The following is an 18,759-nucleotide window of genomic DNA, read 5'->3' as shown; positions in this document are numbered from 1 at the left end:
ATATATCATATCACTGCTCCACAGCTCAATGCTGGGGGGCTTTATACCTCCCTATATCCCACACCTGGCCAATAGGTTTGTGTGTATCTACTTCATAGAGTCCTATTCTATTGACAGTACTTCTCTACAACGACTAGACATGCTGTGGCAGCAATGGGTGCAACTTAAAGTAGCTGAATGCATTCATTAGAAGGGGTGTCCACAAACATTTGGCATAGTGTATGTGTGGTTGGTGTAGCATAGTGTGGATAACACCACTGCTTTCTCAGCGGCAGTCAAGGGTTAACTTCCCTGGCTGGGCAGCCGCACCACGCTACATTGATAAGAGTCCATGGATAAAAGTCCTCTTAATCACAGCATTGTCACAACGCCAGCACACTGTACTGAATCAAGCAGGACTTATCCTGCTCTCTTTGGTCAGTGTTTAAGTACAATATCCATGATGTGCTCAGAAACACATATCATGAAGCAATTTATCACAATAACAATACCATACTGTCATTTTACCCACCCATATATCAAAAAGAAACTCATAACGGATTACACACTTGTCCAATGAAAGCCTTACTGGCTCCACGGAGAGGTGTCTTGTAATAGCATGTCAGGCCTAGCGCTTAGACAGCCAACCTCCATAGAGCTGAATGCAATAGGCATCAGGCCTGACAAGACAATTCACCTCTGTGATCCTCTTAGATGCCTTTGGAGGATTACTGAAATCTGTTTCTCCACCAGATAAATTGCCTCGTCTCTCCCTCTGTCTCTGCAGCTGTCATTCTCCTCGTGAGTGTGTTCAGTCTGTAAATCTGCATTTCACTGTAATCGGACCGGTGTGTTATACATCAGGATAAGCACAACTAAACCCAATGTAATACGCCTTTTAAAATACCATATCGTTTAACATGTATTTAATAGTACATCCAATTAACACTACCTCTAAAATAAAAGCTTCCCTAGATGAGCAGAGGCCGTTACTGCAGCGAACAGGGGACAGAATACCTAATAATACCCTTCATTTCAGAAGAAGGGTCTATAAACGTTTGAACATGTAGGGCACCCTAACTACTATATGGCAGTGTGCGATAAGCCGTGCTGTTTTATTGGCTGTGATATTTTGACGATACACTAACACACACTAGATGCTTTGACAGGAGGGGTAGACTCGAAGCAGCTCTGATCTGTCCCTATTAGCTCCACACTGTTCCTCACACTGCCGCAGAATAAACCTTTCCATACACACACACACACACCAAATCAAATCAAATCATCATGTTTTTCATTATCCAGCATGCAGGCCCACAGCCCCCATCTAAATGAGCTACACATTGCAGTATCACCTTTCACACTCACTACGTACGTAAAAAAAATACAACAGCCCTTTCAAACATTCCACATTCCCTAAATATTTCCATGAATATGCCGCAGAACTCTACCACACACATGCCTTGACATATCCCCTGAATATTAAACTTGTGGAATAGCAGAGACTTCAGATCACATTGGCTTTAAAAGCTATTCATTTCTGAGAGTCCTTTGGCATCAATTCATTTAGCATCCCATGCACTGACCTCATGTATTTTACAGCAAACACAATGTTCTGACATGAACGTGAGGAGAATATTCAGTGCTTATTTATACTAGTGTTGTATAACATGGAAAGTGCATGTGTTAAGGTTAGCATAAGCCTCTGGCACCTTAAAAAAAAAAAACACACATACACACACACACACACCCCAGAGCAGGCGGGCCATGATGTCTTGCAAGTTTCCTGTTTAGTCTATTTTTTCTAAATAGGTTTAATCTTGGTCTATATGTATGAATCATTTCAAGGTTATCAGACTAAGTACATGTGTGTGTAAGACAGACAGTGAGAGAAAGAAATTCACTTTTAGCTTCAGTTAATGTTAGTCAGTGGTAAATCAGTGGTGATAATACCCAAGCTGGTCATGGACCAGCTAAACCAGCTCTAGACCAGCATCAAACCAACTCAGCGTGAATTCAAGTGCATTCAGCTTTAGCTAGGATTATAAACCACACAGAAAGGGTTGTCAATTAGAAGTTATCAACTTAATAGAATTATGTATTATGCCTTGTTTAAAACAATTTGGTGGCACAGACACATTTTAACCCAGGAAGTTACCTTATAAACATCTCAGCTAACTGGCTAGGTAGCTAACCTGCTTGTTGGCAGCTTCAGGTCTTAAACCAGACCATCGCAACATGTACGATCAGAACGTATTTGTCACTGTACTATGTCCAGCGAAATGTGTCCACCGCATTTGACCCATCTGTGGTAGTGAACACACACACACACACAGAGCGGTGGGCAGCCAACTCCAGCGCCTGGGGAGCAGAGAGGGTGAAGGGCCTTGCTCAAGGCCCTAACAGTGGCGGCTTGCCGAGCCCAGGTATCAAACCCACAACCCTGTCATCAATAGTCCGGAGCTCTAAACACTGAACCACCACTGCCCTGAAAATATGAAAACTCTATATGTCCAAATGTTTGTGGACACCCCTTCTAATGAATGCATTCATCTACTTTAAGTTGCACCCATTGCTGACACGGTGGGGTGGTGATCATCCAACTCCCATTCTGACCCCACTAACAGTCTTGATGTTGAATGCAATTAAATCCTCACAGCAATGCCCCTAAATCTAGCAGAAATCCTTCTTCCCTGGACAGTAGAGACAGTTACTCAGTCAAAAGCAGGATAAAGTTTTTTTTATATACCCTTGATTTCAGAAGATTACCATGAATAAGCAGGTGTTCCAAAATGTTTGGCAAAATATAGATATGAATATTTTGAGCTGTGAACGCAGAGTCAGTTCAGAAATGCCGAGCGCCAAAACCTCACTCAACAATTAGCACATACCCGCAAAAAACGAATGACACAATTACTGAAGTGGGCTCACAGCGAGGAGGAGCGATTATGAGGTGAACGCAATAAAAGGCAGAGCAGACAATTAACAGACCATGACTGGAGGGTCAGATTTGCTCTGAATTTTCCACATGAGGCTAAAATACAGAATAGGTGTCTAATTCAGGTTGTACTATCAAAGGAAAATGGTTTGGAAGTCACACAAGCCACACACACACACACACATACACTGGCCTGACCTGCCTTACTATTTCAATCAATAACAAGCTTTCTCCAGTTCACAACTGTGGCCCTATAAATGGCTGACCGAAGCCAATAATAATGCAGCTGCAAATAACAGCATCATCAGCTGCTCAATTATCTGTTCGACATCAGAAGCTTCGCTTTTGTCTCCTTTGTCCTTCTCCAGCTTTCTCCTGAGCTCTTATCTGCACTAGAAAACACCACTGCTTCGGATTGATTAGCGATGCACTGAGAGCCAGTGCCAGTATACAGTATTATTCATGTACAAATCAGAGGATGCCTATACATTGTGAAATCGAGACTATATCTCTCTGGATTAGCATTGCAGAGAAATATAACATCCTAGGGTTACAAATGCAGTGAAATGTAGATGTTTTAGTGCGGTGGTCTGGCCCTATCTAAACATTCAAACATTCATTCATACATAAGAATGTATGGAACCTATGGAAATATGCGCTGTCACGCATGTTTCAGTGTAACATGCTTCACAGTTGCTATGATGTTCTTATGCTCAAATGCTGCCCTTGGTTTGTGGCAAAAATGTCTACAGTCACTGTGTCCAAATAATTTCCCAGCTATCATTTTTTTGGTCACTAGAACATTACATAAACGCCTTTTAGTTCTTAGAATGTTTCATCTGTCAAGTTTTCTGCACATCCCTAGAAAGCGTCTATTAAATGTTTAGCAAGTTGTGGCTAAAAAGTGGCCCAGTGGTCTAATACACTGCCACTATGGCACAGGGGTCACGAGTAATGAGTGTCCCGAGCCATGCTGCTTTGCCATCAGCAGCTGCAGTCCACGAGAGCACAATTGATCATGCTCTCGCAGGGTGGGTACATGGCGCTCTCTCGTCTCATCAGTCTTAAAGCGATGTTGGCTGGCACAGGAGTCTGTAAGCTGGTGCAACGGAACTGGGGATCTGGGGCCTGGTCTAAAAACTCTGGCATTCAGTATTATAAGCACTAGTAGAATTGGTCTCGGTGCTTTCTTCCAAACGTGTCGGCTGCCCGGTGATGTTGCACTAGCAGCAGTTCAAAAAGAGGCTTTACTTGTATCGGAAGAGATACGCGAAGTCAATACCCTCCAAGTGTTGGGAGCATCGCTAGTGCTAGGGGGAGCTGATTGATAGTACCAAATTGGGAAAAAAGGGATTCAAACAAAGAAAATATTCAATTCTATGTTTAAACAAATGTTGCAATTCATACGCTTGCATCAGCATGCCCAAAGCACATTTTCCAGAAGTCCTGGTCTTTGTCTAGGTGTTCTCTGACAAACTTTAGTCTTGCCCTGATGTTCTTTTGACGGCAACAATTTCCTCCTTGCGCACCTCCTATGCAAATGCAATACTTGTGCAGTCACTTTCTGATTTTGGAGCATTTCTGTTGGTCCATTCATCATAAAACTTTGACACAAAGTTTGCCAGATTCAAAAAAGCATGGGGGCAACAATATTGTCAGGCCCTTGTTATCACGCCCTCCCCCGGGGCGATCTCGAACCGCTGCCCACAGTCCCAAATAGGGACCTTCAGTTTTTTTACGTTCATGTGTGTTTGGTTCAGTTCGTTTACATTCACGTGTGTTTTGGTTCGGTTGTTTACATTCTTTGTTTGGTTTATGAGTTTCACCTGGGACTGGGGGATATTTAAGGAGCCTCCACACCACCTCAAGGTTTTACAAGAGGTTCCCCGTACTCTTGAATTGTGTTGAGGCCAGTTTCTGCTCAAAGTTCTCGTTCAGGAGCAGGTCACCCTGCTATCCACGGTATCCATGGTCTGGATTCTCTGGCTACCCTTGTCCCAGCTAGGCGAACCCCGCTCAAGCCAGTGCGCTGCGGTTCCAGGTTTAATCGGCCTAGCCGTTGTTGCTCAGTAGCTGGTCCCCCAGCTCCCTCCCCTTAGTCAGTGCAGCGCCGTTCGGGCACAGTTTACATTAACCCCTGTTTAGCCCAGGCTCTGCCTGTAGGATTTGTTTTTTTGTCTCCCTTTGGTTTCTCCCTAGCGCTAGCCACTCTCGCCAGCTCAACCCCCGGGCACAGGTTCGTTTTTGGTTCGCCCTCTTGTTTGCCATGTTTGTGTTTGACAAATATCCTATATTGACAGTAGAATTGGTCTAAAAACTCTTGCGCTAATGAAATTCACTAACAGTTAAATCCTTTATTTCTCTTCTCTTATAAAATTACCATTTCTGGCATATGAGGGTTGTTGTGACTGAGACAATGTACAGTACTACCACTGCAACCTGAACGCATCACTGTTTTCAGTGTAATCAGCTCAGTTGGTTTGATCTCATGCTTCTTCTGCATCAAGTGCATCCATAACCAATCAGAGAGACTTATTTCAGCGCAGGGGGAGGGAGATGAGTCACAGCTCTCTCTCGCTGATTCTCTCTCTCACGCCCTGATTCTCTATCTTTCTCTGGCTCGAATCCAACCGGTGACATTAGTTTCCTGTTTATAGCCATACTCTCACTCCTATTACGCGACCCTGGAGTAACTGAAAACCAGCGCCCTTAACCTCCACACTTAGTCTCATTCACACACACACACACACACACACACACACACACACACACACACACACACACACACCAGACCCCAGAGTTTCAGTCAATGCATACACAGCACTAAGGAGAAGTAAGGCCACACACGCCCTGCGCACACGGCTGTCTTATATAATGTGTGCAGTTTGTTCACAGTTCTAGAGCGAGGCTCACTGTGGGAGAGAGGAGATATAGAGAGTGTCGAAGAGTCCACAGGCACCACAAGCCAGCAGGAAACCAGAGAAGGGTGGAAAAATAGACACACACACATTTAAAACTTTGTATTTCTAACTTCACAGGCTATTTCCTTCGAATTCTGCATTACTGCAGTGCTAAGGCTATTGCAACACTACTCTTGACCACATAAACCAGAAGGAAATATTTGAGCGTTTCCCCCTTTATGTAGACTGACCAAATTTCCACACAAGGTCAGCATGCCACACACACACACACAGCAACAGAAGAGCATCAATCACAAGAGCCATGAATGACATTGCTGCCAAAATGAATCACATGGAAGCTTGTGACACACCAACACACACACACACAAACACACACACACTCCTGCACTTAAACAAAAGTAGAGGTGCTCTCTGTAAAATATGATTTAAGCAAAGTCCTCCTTTTAAATTTGTGCTTGAGTTAAAAGACAGACGTCAGTGTAAAATGATGCATAATTCCAGATATTAAAGTTATTACTATATTATTTTGAGTATCTGTGAAGGCCTGAGTGGCTGCACTAACTAAAAATATAGCTTATAATATATAGTAAGCAAACTTCCCTGCTGCATTAATGGGGCTCCGAGTGGTTTAGCAGATGCTGACACTATGGCGCCTGAGAGAGCACAATCAGCCATGCTTCTTGGGGTGGGTGGACGGCGCTCACTCCCATTGTGAAGCTGTCTGGCACAGGCATCTCGGCTGATGTATCAGAGCTGGGGATCCGTAGCTTTTCTTTGAGAGTGTTGGCTAGCTAGTGATGCTGCATTGGAAGGCAGTGGCTGACTGCACGTATATATCAGTACCAGAGGAGCCATGTGTTTGTTCTTACTCTCCAAGTGATGAGGGAGTCCTAGTGAGTAGATTTAAATAAACAAATGGATAATTAAATAATGAAAATTTGCATTAATCAGCAACAAGTTATATTTTCAGTATTTAAACTTCTGTTAACTGTGTTTAGGGGTGGAGCTTAGTTCAACAGTACAGTGTGATTGGTCTGTTTCAAATTAAAAGGTAATTATGTAGTATATTTTTTTGGATATACAAGTTTTCTCCCTTTTCAAACTATCCAATAAAGACACGTGGCATAGAAAGGTCAAATCTGTTAAAATGGACTCGGGTTTGTTTTCATGTGGGTAGGTGAATACAGGTGAATACAGCAATCGCACTCAAGTGTGGACCAATTCAATCGCATCGAGAGCCTTGAGAAGAGGTGGTCTCGGGTCTGTTCTATATGATCTATAGACTGTTTCATTTGTTCATTTGTGGATATTTCCTTCTCCTGTAAAATTGATATTTTGGAAATATGAGGTTTTGCCAGACAGCAACAATATGTACCATTACTGTCTTCATTACTTAGTTGCCTCATCATACATCAGCGCACCTCATGGCAACAGATCTCCTTATCAGCTAATTGCAGGAAAGCCTGTAAACCACAGAAACAGTCACTTTCCTCTGCTAACCACAACAAGACGAGATGCAAACAACCGTTCCCTTAACAGTCTTCCTCTTTTCTCCTTCATTAGTCCGAGCACTGCAGCTGGAGGACGCTGTTTGTGTGTGTGTAGTTTGGGACTTCACTACAGTAAGGCCTGGCTAAGTGTAGCCTGCAGGACCTGTGGAAGGTGAGGCCACACACAGCTGGCTAAATGCAGGCTGACAGCTAGGAACGCTGAGAGCGGTGGTGAAAATAGACAGATATATGGGAGGATGGATCATGAAGAGAGAGAGAGGTGCCCAACACAGGATACCACAGCCACCAGCTACACACACACACACACATACAAGCAGTAGTACATCTAATGCTTGTTAGAGAGGCCTCCGCTGCCCCCAAGAGCCAGAAATGTGGGTGTTCTGCACACACATACAGTGGACAAAAGTATTGGGACTCATTCTGCTCATTCATTGTTTCCTCCAAAATCTAGAGTACTGAAATAAGTTTATCCTGCTTTTGCCTTTATCTTGTTTAGCCTGGCATTAGGCATGGTTCTTGTTTATGTGCTCCTAAGAGTTCAATTCTACTGGCAATACTACAGGGACTTGACAAGCAGTGTAGTGTTCAGTCTCTCGTCACTTAAAGTCTTGACTACTGCAACTCTCTTCTGGCTGGTCTTCCTCTGTTTACCATTGTGAATTTCCCCACTGCGGGACTAATAAAGGACTATCTTATCTTATTAGGCCCCTGCAACTCATCCAGAATGCAGCAGCACGGGTCGTCTTCAATGTCCCTAAATTCAGCCATGTCACTCCACTGCTGCGTTCTCTTCGCTGGCTTCCTGTAGCTGCTGCCCGCATCAGATTCAAAACCCTGACGCTGGCCTACAAAGCCAAGAACGGACCAGCCCCTCTGCACTTAATTGCAATGGTCAAAAGCCGATCCGCACCTAGAGCCCTTCGAGCTTCAAGTACGGCTCGGCTCGACCCGCCATCCCTCAAAATCCGCGGAAGACAAGCGTCCAGGCTCTTTTCTGTCCTGGCACCAAAGTGGTGGAACGAGCTTCCCCTGGGTGTCTGAACGGCCGAGTCGCTCGCTGTCTTCAAACGCAGACTGAAGACCCACCTCTTCAGAGAGTACTTGGACGAATAGCGAGTACTATGGTCACCTTATTGTCTTGTGTTTAGTAGTGTCTAAGCTTAGAGGTATCTTTGAATTATTAGTCTATTCAAACTAGCTGAGGCTTTTCTTGGGTAAATAGAAAAGCGCTTTGTAAGTCGCTCTGGATAAGAGCGTCTGCTAAATGCCATAAATGTAAATGTAAATGTAGTGGAAACATCACATCACAGGAAATCAAGATATCAAAATAAAGGCAAGAGAAAAAGATCCAGAAAAGACTTCACAAGAAATAGACGGATGTAGACTGAAAGAGTGACGCTGCCTGAGATGAGAAGAGAATGCTAAAATGTGCACACGCATGCGCACACACACACACACACACACTTTCAGTCTGCCTAGCTATAACATTCCATTTGAAGAATATCAATGGGGAAAAAGCCAGGGGGATTGAAATCTAGGTGGAATAATGTGTGTGTGTGTGTGTGTGTGTGTGTGTGTGTGGAAATGAGTGAGAGTTACTTTGAAATCTCACCAAGCCAAGAGCAGATAGAGATTGAGTTGAAACTCATATTCGGCCCTGTTTACTTAGTCTGCTGCCTCTAGAGCAGCTAGGACACTCTGAAGCAGATTACCATGAACCTATTGGCATCATACCTACTGTCAGGTGTGGGCCAGAGGGGTATAAAGCCCAGTGGAACTGTATTGTGTTGGATGATTGGAGCCTTCTTCCCTGGACAGTTAAGACAGTTACGCCAACGAAAGCAGGATAAACTTTATTAATCTCCTTGATTTTTGAAAAAACAATGAATGAGCAGGTGTCTCAATACTTTTGTCCATACAGTCCATGTCTGTCAGTTCTCGACATTGACTTAAAAATCTTATCAAGACTTATCATCTACTCAAAAATTCAAAGTCTTCTTGATAAAGCGGTGGTGTTTGGCCAGAGCGAGCATCAAACTTCTGCTATGTGTGGTGGGACGCGATGGTATTAGCATTTTACCCTGATATGTGCTGCTGCCCACTACAAAATTTAGCCCTGGCAGCCTATAAGCACTTAGAATTCAGCTCATAACGATTAGCTGCTGTGAGAACAGCCGAGTGTGTTTGCTGTCCAATATTTCTTTGTATTGAGCTCCTGTGAGTTTATCATTCACTACCTGTGTCAGCTAGTTTGCACTCTTAGCTGCTCAAAGCTGTATTACATATATTTGTCATGTTTGTAGCATTGCGTGATAGTGGAAGACACTGCTAGCATGTGGAACTGACACGTCTAAATTATGGAGAAGAATATTGAGAAACATCTAACCTTTAAATCGTATTAATAAAAAGAGCTCCTGCAACATTCCTGCGAACATCTCGCAATGTTCCTGAATGTGCCTCTCTTATACAACGTGTATAGAGATCCGTGGACTTGCCCGTAGTCCAGTTTCATCTGTCCATTGCTATATCAATCAGGCCCTACTGCAGTCTCACTCAGGGAGAGCCCACTACATCTCACTCTCTGACCATAGCTTTCATCATATCCCCATCACTATTCCGACGTCATCAACTAGCACCATGTCCGAGCTTGTTATACAGAAGCCAGTGGGAGCTGCTATCCAGTACAGCTGCTTGTTCCGTGATGCAGCTGTGCATGAACTACACCCTATCTGTTAATCTAGGGACGCTAGAGCAATTAGCCCAGCTCATGTGCTGCACTGAAACTGGTGTGAAAATTAATGCTAGCATTCTTGATGTTGGCTAACTGGTCCTTTGAGCTGCGTATGTATTCACAGTAGAGTGTGTGTGTGTGTGTGTGTGAGGGAGGGAGAGAGAGAGAGACAGAGAGAGAGGGACACAGGCAGTGTAATACAGGGAGAAGCAGAGAGGTATGAGAGTTAAAAAAAAAAAGAGGATATTTAAGAGCTATCGCAAAAAGGCCAGAGGCAGAAGACTGCAGATGTGTGTGTGTGTGTGTGTGTGTGTGAGGAGGAGAAAACGAGAGTGTGTGTCAGATTTCTGGCGCAGTGAGGAGAGGCATGAATTATTCACATCACCTCCATTCTGGCCCTGCTTTAAAGCAGCGGCAGAGAAACACGAGACATGGAGAGAGAGAGAGGGAGCGAGAGTGTGTGAGAGAGCGCGAGTGAGCGCGAGAGAGAGGACAACAAAAACAGTTCAAAATAGAAGCACTGAAAGGCTGGTTGGAGAGATGGGGTTACCATGCATAATCAAGGCGATTAAACACTATTCTCTCTCTCTCTCACTCTTTCTCTCTCTCTCTCTCTCTCACACTCTCTCTCTCTCTCTCTCTCTCACACTCTCTCTCTCTCTCTCTCTCTTTTACTCTCTCTCTCTCTCTCACTCTCTCTTGCTTTCTTTCTCTTGCAGACGAAAGAGCTCTGTGACGCTACAGTGCGTGTGTCTGACATGCACCGTTTGTTACCATGGTTACAGCCCCCTGCCCAAGCCCCCGAAGCTTCCCGAGCTAATGACGGCCTGCCTCTAAAAACAAAAGACGTCACCCTTGCCTTCCCCGTCCACCATCTGGCCAGCACGTTCAATGTCAACCCATCTACCAGCCTCACTGCGGACAACCACCAGGAACCGCTCCAAGCTGTTTAGGCAGCAACCTGATCCGCAGTGTTTCTCCGGCTCAGCTGAGTGGGATCTCTTTGTCAGACATTTCAAACTGGCCAAGGCTCCTTCAAGGTTGTTTGGTAGATTAGCTCGAGGCTAGTGCACCCCGAGCAAATCCAATCACATTTGTATAGTGGATTGTATTGTCACAGTAGCTGGTGAGCAGTGTTGGCATGGCATGGAAGGACCTGATTAGTCTAGGCCAGGGTTAGCACCCTAACACAGCTGCTAAACTTGCTGTGTGTTTCAGTACTGTTTCATGCAGTTGCAACAACTGGGGAAGTGCATTGCACGCATGTTACACAAGTAGCCAACAACCACAGGGGACAACAAGGATTTAATAGGAACACACTTGCTCTTAATTATAAACTAGCTTTAATGAGCTAATTATTGAACTTAGCAAATGGTGTTATGCAGATGTTGCAGTCTTGGTATATTGCACATACGCTTTGTGACAAAAAATGGCTTTGTCTGGCTAAAGCTCCAGATTTAAAGGACTGGACACCTCTATTTACTGTATATTTAGCTGAATAGTGCCGGTTTGGATATCAACTAACAACAGCCTGGTCAGCTCAAGGAAGTCAAGCTGGTTAAGGTGGTTGACCAGCTTCAGCTTTTGACCAGCATAGAGTACCTAATGTTGAATTTGATGGTTTAGCTGGTCTATAAGCATGATCAACTAGACCAGGCCAATACAACCAGGATGACCAAGCTTGACCATGCTGGACGACCAGCATCACCTAGCTGGTTGACTTGCATCACCAAGCTGGACATCCAACATTAACAAACATGACCAAAATCAAATGCAACGTACACTCTGCTGGTCCAGAGCAGGTTAACCAGCTTGTATACCAGCACAGGGGATGTTTTCATCTGGATTACCAGCTTGACCATCAAAGACCAGCTCAGGCCATCCAACACCAGCTACCAGCAGAAATGTTTTAGGATGGTCTTAGGTTGGATTTTTCAGCTGGGTAGTCTTTAGCTTTATCCTTTAGCTTGTTAACTAGCAATCATGCTGGGTAAAGTTAGCAGTATTGTAAGCCATTTTGCCATCATAAAACTTTTGAGCCTTCCCCCATGCAGACATGGGTCGACTGTAGGACAAAGTCCTCCAAAATGTCAGGAAGCAGCACTACTTTACACTTTGTGTTCCACAAACTTTTGGTAAAATGCTCCACCTTCATTGATAAGTAAGCTGTAAGTAAGCTTTGAGGGCGCTGTTTGACTCCTTTCCGTTAATCCTTTGAGCCATTTTGTCAGAAATACTGAAACCTCTGAGACTCAACAGACCCGAGTCTGTTTACATCTGGCATGAACATGTAGTTTTGGTGATCGGATGACGTTCAGATTTCAGTTGTCCGCATGAAAAGCCAGGTGTGAACACCCTCAAGACACAGGGACGGATCTCGTCCACATTTAATAACATTTTTTAAATGTTAATACGAGTCATTGTAACTGTGATCCAGGCCTCTCACCTCCCTTGCTCTCTCAGTCATGCGTGTGCTTATTTACTGGTAGATGAGAGCAGTATTACAGGGTTTGTTGCCTCACGGTTTAAATAGTCTGTTGCATTTTCTAATAAAGCCGTTACGGAGGTGCACAACCCATCTATTGTTCCATGGTGCTGTAGAATCCCCACTGTTCCTCTGAACTATTCACAGTCTCCCGGAGCCGGACAGTGCTGTTGTTTGCAGGAAGTGAAACGGAAATGAGGTACGTGTTGGTGTGTTATTTACACCGGATCTCATCAGATCATACCGGGGACGCATTTTAATGGCAAGTGTAAATCTGGTCAAAGTGTATTCAGATACTATTCGGATACAAAAGGCCCTCAGAGCAGGTTGAGCCTGACTCTTTCATGAGTGGAGGAATCGACTCTTGGACTAGTTTTGTAGTTTGAGGGAGTGTGGAAAGCTCACTGAGAGTCTTAATCCCTGTTGGAAAAGTCACACTAGAGCAAAAAGCTCTATCAGGAGCGAGCACACAGCACCCCCACATGAAGCAGAAGAAAGAAGAGAGAATGCCAGGGGGGCGAGAGAGTGAGTGAGTGAGTGAGAGAGAGAGAGAGAGAGGGGGGGGGGGGGGGGGAGGAAGAGCGAAAACAAAAGAAGTTCATAAAGTTCCAAACTCCATAAACTCAAGTCAGCACTCTGACTGAACCACTGTAGAACTTATGAAATCCTCTGCATTCTGTTAGTGTGTATGCATGTGTGTGTGTGTTTTTGTGTGTGTTATACACTCACCTTTCCAGTGTATGTACCTTCCTTCTCTCTGCATTTAGGCTCCCTAAATCTGCTTTCCCTAAAAATGGACGACTCCTTGTCGTTGTAGGACGCTCTAAATAGCAGCCTCACAGGAGGGGGGAGTGTGTTATGCAACAGCGGAAGGAGAAAGGTCCAGAGGAAGGGGAAGAGGAAGACACAAGAACTGGGAGGAAGGAAAGGTGGATAGGCCCTGCTGGTTCTGTATGGGTTTAGAGGATAAAGTTCACAAACGTAGGTTCCTCCGCTTAGATAAGACTGTTGACACACCTACGTCTGATTTAGAGGAAGATACGTCTGATCCGTCAGACACAGGATGGCAGGACGCATCCATCAGGTTTTTTAGGTCAGTTGTCATGGAGCTTGAGAATGGCTGAGAATGGGTTGGTCGGCACTCGAATGTGGCAGCCAGAGCTCAGAAATACAGAAGCAAGACAAATGTATGTGTGTGTGTTTGTCAGGACCAGATTAAGACTATCTGGAGCCCCTGGAAATGGACCAATAGGGCCTAGTCCCCTCAACTAAGGCCTGAAGACCACGATCAGCCAGGTACACCAGCAAGAAAGCATCAGCTCACGCCTAACGATGGCTAACATTCCAATGTAGTGTTGAATAAAATGCCAACGAGGTCATGCGTTTTGCCCATGGTATGTAAAATAGACATCCTCGCCCACCCTTACTGCATTTTCACACACATACGTCTTGTGGCATTCGAGTATAAGAAGCGATGTGTCCAGCAAAAGCCATTTTGAAGCAATAAATACGCTTTTGCTGTTTCAAACCCAGCTAGTGCGCCCTCTAGAGGTTAACAATTCAGTTCCTCTGCGTCCGTAACTCCGCCTTATAAAATAATTAGGATTCATCCCTCTATTGCATAGTGTTGGTCAGCATCTTTCTGATCGGTAGTGCTCCCACTGGTTGCCATGGCGACAGCTGAAGCAGAAAAGCCTTTGATTGGCTGCTTTCTGCCATGCCTGCTGCTCACTAAGCCCCATCTCTGCTTGCTCCGTATCAACGACCCAATCAATTTTTTGAATGTGCTGTGAAAGCTGGAGAGCCACTAATATTGAGGGTGGATGTATTCTTTAAATGAGGCATGCTTCAGGACATCCAATCAGAAAAGAGCTCTATCTTATATCCCGTTTAAATCCGAGGCATAAGAGAGGTTGGCCATACAGTTCACACTCCTAAACTGACAAGCATGCGCAAAAGTGCAATGCTTCACGTGAAGAGTGATCATGGTGATCATCCAACAGTATGACCTCACCATGACCTCACTTTTGACACTGAATGCAAATCAGATCCTCACAGCATTTCTCAAATATCCAGAAAACTGGAGAGTAGAGCTACTCCGACAAAAGCTGGATAGACTCTTTTTTATACTTTCAATTTCAGAAGAAACAATGAATGAGGTGGTGTCCCAATACTTTTGTCCATGTAATGTATATTTTTGTGACTTTTTGAACCTCAAAAATATTACATTATTATCTGTTTCTCAGACGGTTTGGAATTTGAATGTATGAGTGCCAGAACTCAGGAGTGTGTGTGTGTGTGTGTGTGTCGTGACTATGCTATACCTTTGGGTTTAAAACTCGAATGTGGGTGCCAGAACTCGGGAACAGTGTGTGCATTCTGGGGGTGGACAAGGGAGATATGAATGCGATACAGAATAAAACATGTGGGTGCCACAGAGGAAGAGCAGTGGGAGCTGTCATCAGTTCTGGAGCCAGCAGAGTGATAAAGTCCCATAAGAGAGAGTGAGAGATAGAGAGAGCGAGAGAGAGAGAGAGAGAGAAAGAGAGAGAGAGTATGGACAATGGGGCCTAAGCACTGAAACAACAGCCATAAAATACAGCCTCAATTCAACTTTCCTTCAGTTCACCCCCTAATCATTTCTCTCCCTTCTCTCATATCTTCCCCTTTCTCTGTCTCAGTGTCTCTTGAGAGTGTTCCATATCACAGAGCCTATACACACGTGTATATAAAAGACCAGTGTAATGCTGTTATACAGTGAGACATCAGTCCAAGTGGGTGAGAGAGGCACTTCAGCCTAAATCAAAGCACAAAGACAGAACAGTGGGAGGAGCTCAGGCTCCAATTTTGGGAGCAAAGAACCTTTGAAGATCACAAGTGACTTTTCTTTGATCAAACACACTGAAAGACTGGACGCGAAGAATAGGCTGCAAAGTGCTTGTTCTTATGGAGGGCACACTCACACATAAACATACATCCAAGCTAATATTTACACTTACATCTGAGGCATTTAAAAAAATTCTTATCCAGAGCAACCTGTTCATTTAAAAAATACACTATATGGACAAAAGTATTTGGACACCTGCTCATTTTTTTCGAAATCGAGACTATTTAAAAAAAATGTGTATCCTGCTTTTGTTGGAGTAACTGTCTCGGGAAGGCTTTCTCCTAGATTTTGGAGCATTGCTGTGAGGATTTGAGGGCTTTCAGCGACAACAGCATTAGTGAGGTCAGGATGTTGAATGATCACCACCCAACTCATCCCAAAAGTATTGGATGGAGCACCAACCTTCATTCCAGAGAACACAGTATCATTGCTCCACAGCTCAATACCGGGAACCCCCCACAAGTAATGATGAGATGACTGATGCTTTGGAGATGTTCTGACCCAGTCAGGCCCTTGGTATTAGGCATGGTGCCAAAAGGTATATATATATATATATGTCCTATTCTATTGTCAATACTTCTTCCTCATAGGAAATAGACAAGCTGTGTGTGTGCATAAAAAGTAGCTGAATGCATTTATTAGGAGGGGTGTCCTACATTTAAGCTTAAAAGCACCTTCAGGCTTAGATAGCCTACTGCCAAATACAAAAGTCAGTATGGATAGTAAAGATCCAACCCAGGATTTTGTTCTAACTGCCTGGGCAGCTCTGCTTCAGCTTACCTGACAGTTGGAACAAAATCTCTGGGCAGATCTTTACTTTCTGGACCTGAATTTTCCATCTCTAAACTGTTCACATCCTTGCCTATGTGCTACGCTTGTTACTGGAGGCTTTCAGTAGAGGGCAGCAGAGTTGCCCAGGCAGTTGGAACATAATCTGGGGTTGGATCTTTACTTTCCAGAACAGAATTTTCCAGAACTTTTGCTAAACTTGCGCTGCCCCTACCGTCTCTGCATGTATCTCACCTGCCGTTTGTGAATGGACAATTTCTAAGGATGTGCACAACCGACGCAATATTTGTAGTTACGTTCACAAAGCAGCTGGTTGTCTACGCAAACGCATGGCCAAGTAAGTAGCAGGTAAAGGCCACAAGTTAGTTCTGTACTGTCATCTTGTGATCTCAAGAAAACAGGTTGATTTGACGGGATGAGAAAATGTTGTTTTCTCAAGATAACCAACATTGCACACACATACTAACACACCTGTGGACTAGGCTCCAGTTTTGCTCCACAGCAGAAACAGTAGAGTAGAGTACACATGCCCAGGCCTACTGCCTGCATGCTTAGCCAGAATATCTCCCACCAAAGTTGCCACGGTGGTCTCTGAGCAGCAGGCTGTTCTGTATTTAGGAGCTTACATCTTGCCTGTGCGGTGACCAATATTTTCTAGTCTAATGAAGGGTGCAGTTTTAGGCATGGCACACTGAGCCTGCCAAGCCATCTGCTCTGAGTCACAACCGAGGAATGTGTCACTACACATTGACTGGCCGTCCACGTCCGTCTGTCTCTCTCCCTCTTTCTCTCTCTCTCTCTCTCTCTCTCTCTCTCTCTCTCTCTCTCTCTCTCTGTCTACCTCTTTCTGGCCCTTTAACACAGATTCACTCCGCTAATCCTAGTCATCAGTCTCACAGGCAGCCAAGTTACCGGGAGAAGGAGCAAGAGGAATATAAACAATGACATCATGACTGCTCTTCTGCATCACCACACAGCTGCAGACGATACTAGAGCTGCACAAACATGGTCAAAACAGCATCTTGCGCCTATGTTGCTGATGCTGTAGTTTGCCATACGGCCAAGGCACTGGAGAACCTGCGATGGAGCCGTTCTGACCCAGATTATTAGGTGTTTATCTGATCGTATGAACGTCTGGCTCTATCAGAGCACGTCGGAAACTCATCTCAGAACATCTGACAGCACATGATGTTAAGAACAGAGACTTAACCGTGGCTCTTATCGCAGTCTTCTGTAGTGCCATGTCAATAGCAATACTGATCACCTACTGATAGGCCTGTACTGTGCAGCCCATAGCAGTGGTAACTGTACCTGTAGATGCATTAGGGACTCATACACGTACACACACACACACACACACACGCACCTGCAGGGTCCATGACCTCCTCGATGACAGGCGGCAGACGCAGTCCGCAGTCCATGGTTGTCGTGGCGACAGGCTTAGGAGTGTTGAAGGGGGATCAGAGACGTCCACGCGCGCGCACACAGGCGACGCAGCAGGAGCGGAGACAGAGCTGAGAAAGTCACTGACACACACACACACACACACACACACACACTCGCAGGGAACCTCAGGATCCACGCACACCGTGTCGCAACGGTCGCTTCATCCTTTGACACACACACACACACACACAAACTTCAAGTTAAATAATTAGTATTTCGTTCTGCGCGCTCTCTCTCTCTCTCTCTCTCTCTCTCTCCCTTTCTCTTCCATCCCTCAGACAATACAGAGACAAACACTGCACTGCATCGCTGACCACTTTTCACACACGATCTCTCACACACACACACACACACACACACACACACACACAGGCTGGTTTGTTCTACGCACCTTTAATGAGATCAGCCTGCAGCTCAGCTCAGCTCAGCGCTCACAGCTAATACTCCAGCAGCTCGCTGTTCATTACCTCTCCGCTGTTTCCCCCTGTATCCCCCTGTCCTCCCCCCCCCCTCTCTCTCTCTCTCTCTCCCCCCCCCCTCTCTCTCTCTCTCTCTCTCTCTCTCTCTCGCTCTCTCTCTCTCTCTCTCTCGCTCCCTCCCTCCTGCTCTTGCGCTCCCTCTTCCTCTCCCTGCTCATAACTCGTCTCCTCTCTCCGCGCCGTGTTCACCTCTTCACCCTCCTCATCCTCTCTAGCTACACAAATGTGAAACATCAGAGAAGTGTGTGTTTGTGTGTGTGTGATTTGTATTTTATTATTAAGTGAATTACTATGTCATTATGTTGAGATACGTTCTTGATATTTTGAGACGATTTTACATTATTATTCTTTCTTGATATTTTATATTTATATTATTTTTTCTTTCTCATCCCTCTGACAATACAGAACAAAGCTTTATACAGAGCCTTTCTCATTATTTTCAGATTTTAAAATGTTTATATAATTATAATTATTTTGACTTTTAAGATACTAAGATACTTTATCAATATTTTCAGATGCATTTTAGATTTTTCTAGATAATTTCTCTTATTTTGAGATGATTTTTCGTTAAGATTCTTTATCGATATTTTAAG

At 44.5% G+C, this 18,759-nt stretch overlaps 1 protein-coding gene across 3 annotated transcripts in view; it reads right to left on the bottom strand.

Annotated features, from left to right (window-relative positions):
• The window catches only part of ccdc136b (coiled-coil domain containing 136b), a 59,612-nt gene extending 41,444 nt beyond the window's left edge, over positions 1 to 18,168 (bottom strand). For all 3 annotated transcript variants that reach the window (XR_011978977.1, XM_072673019.1, XM_072673018.1), the window contains exons 1-2: positions 18,079 to 18,168; positions 17,608 to 17,852 (exon numbers count right to left, since the gene is read on the bottom strand). Coding sequence is in view for 2 of the 3 variants with exons in the window: in XM_072673019.1 (XP_072529120.1) it covers positions 17,608 to 17,662 (55 nt within the window). In the remaining variant the exon portion in view is untranslated. The remainder of the gene's footprint in view (positions 1 to 17,607; positions 17,853 to 18,078) is intronic.
• Between the last annotated feature and the right edge of the window lie 591 nt (positions 18,169 to 18,759).

This window comes from Salminus brasiliensis, chromosome 2 (genome assembly GCF_030463535.1).
Source record: "Salminus brasiliensis chromosome 2, fSalBra1.hap2, whole genome shotgun sequence".
Lineage (NCBI taxonomy): Eukaryota > Metazoa > Chordata > Actinopteri > Characiformes > Bryconidae > Salminus > Salminus brasiliensis.
This window is presented reverse-complemented; position numbering and strand designations above follow the sequence as displayed.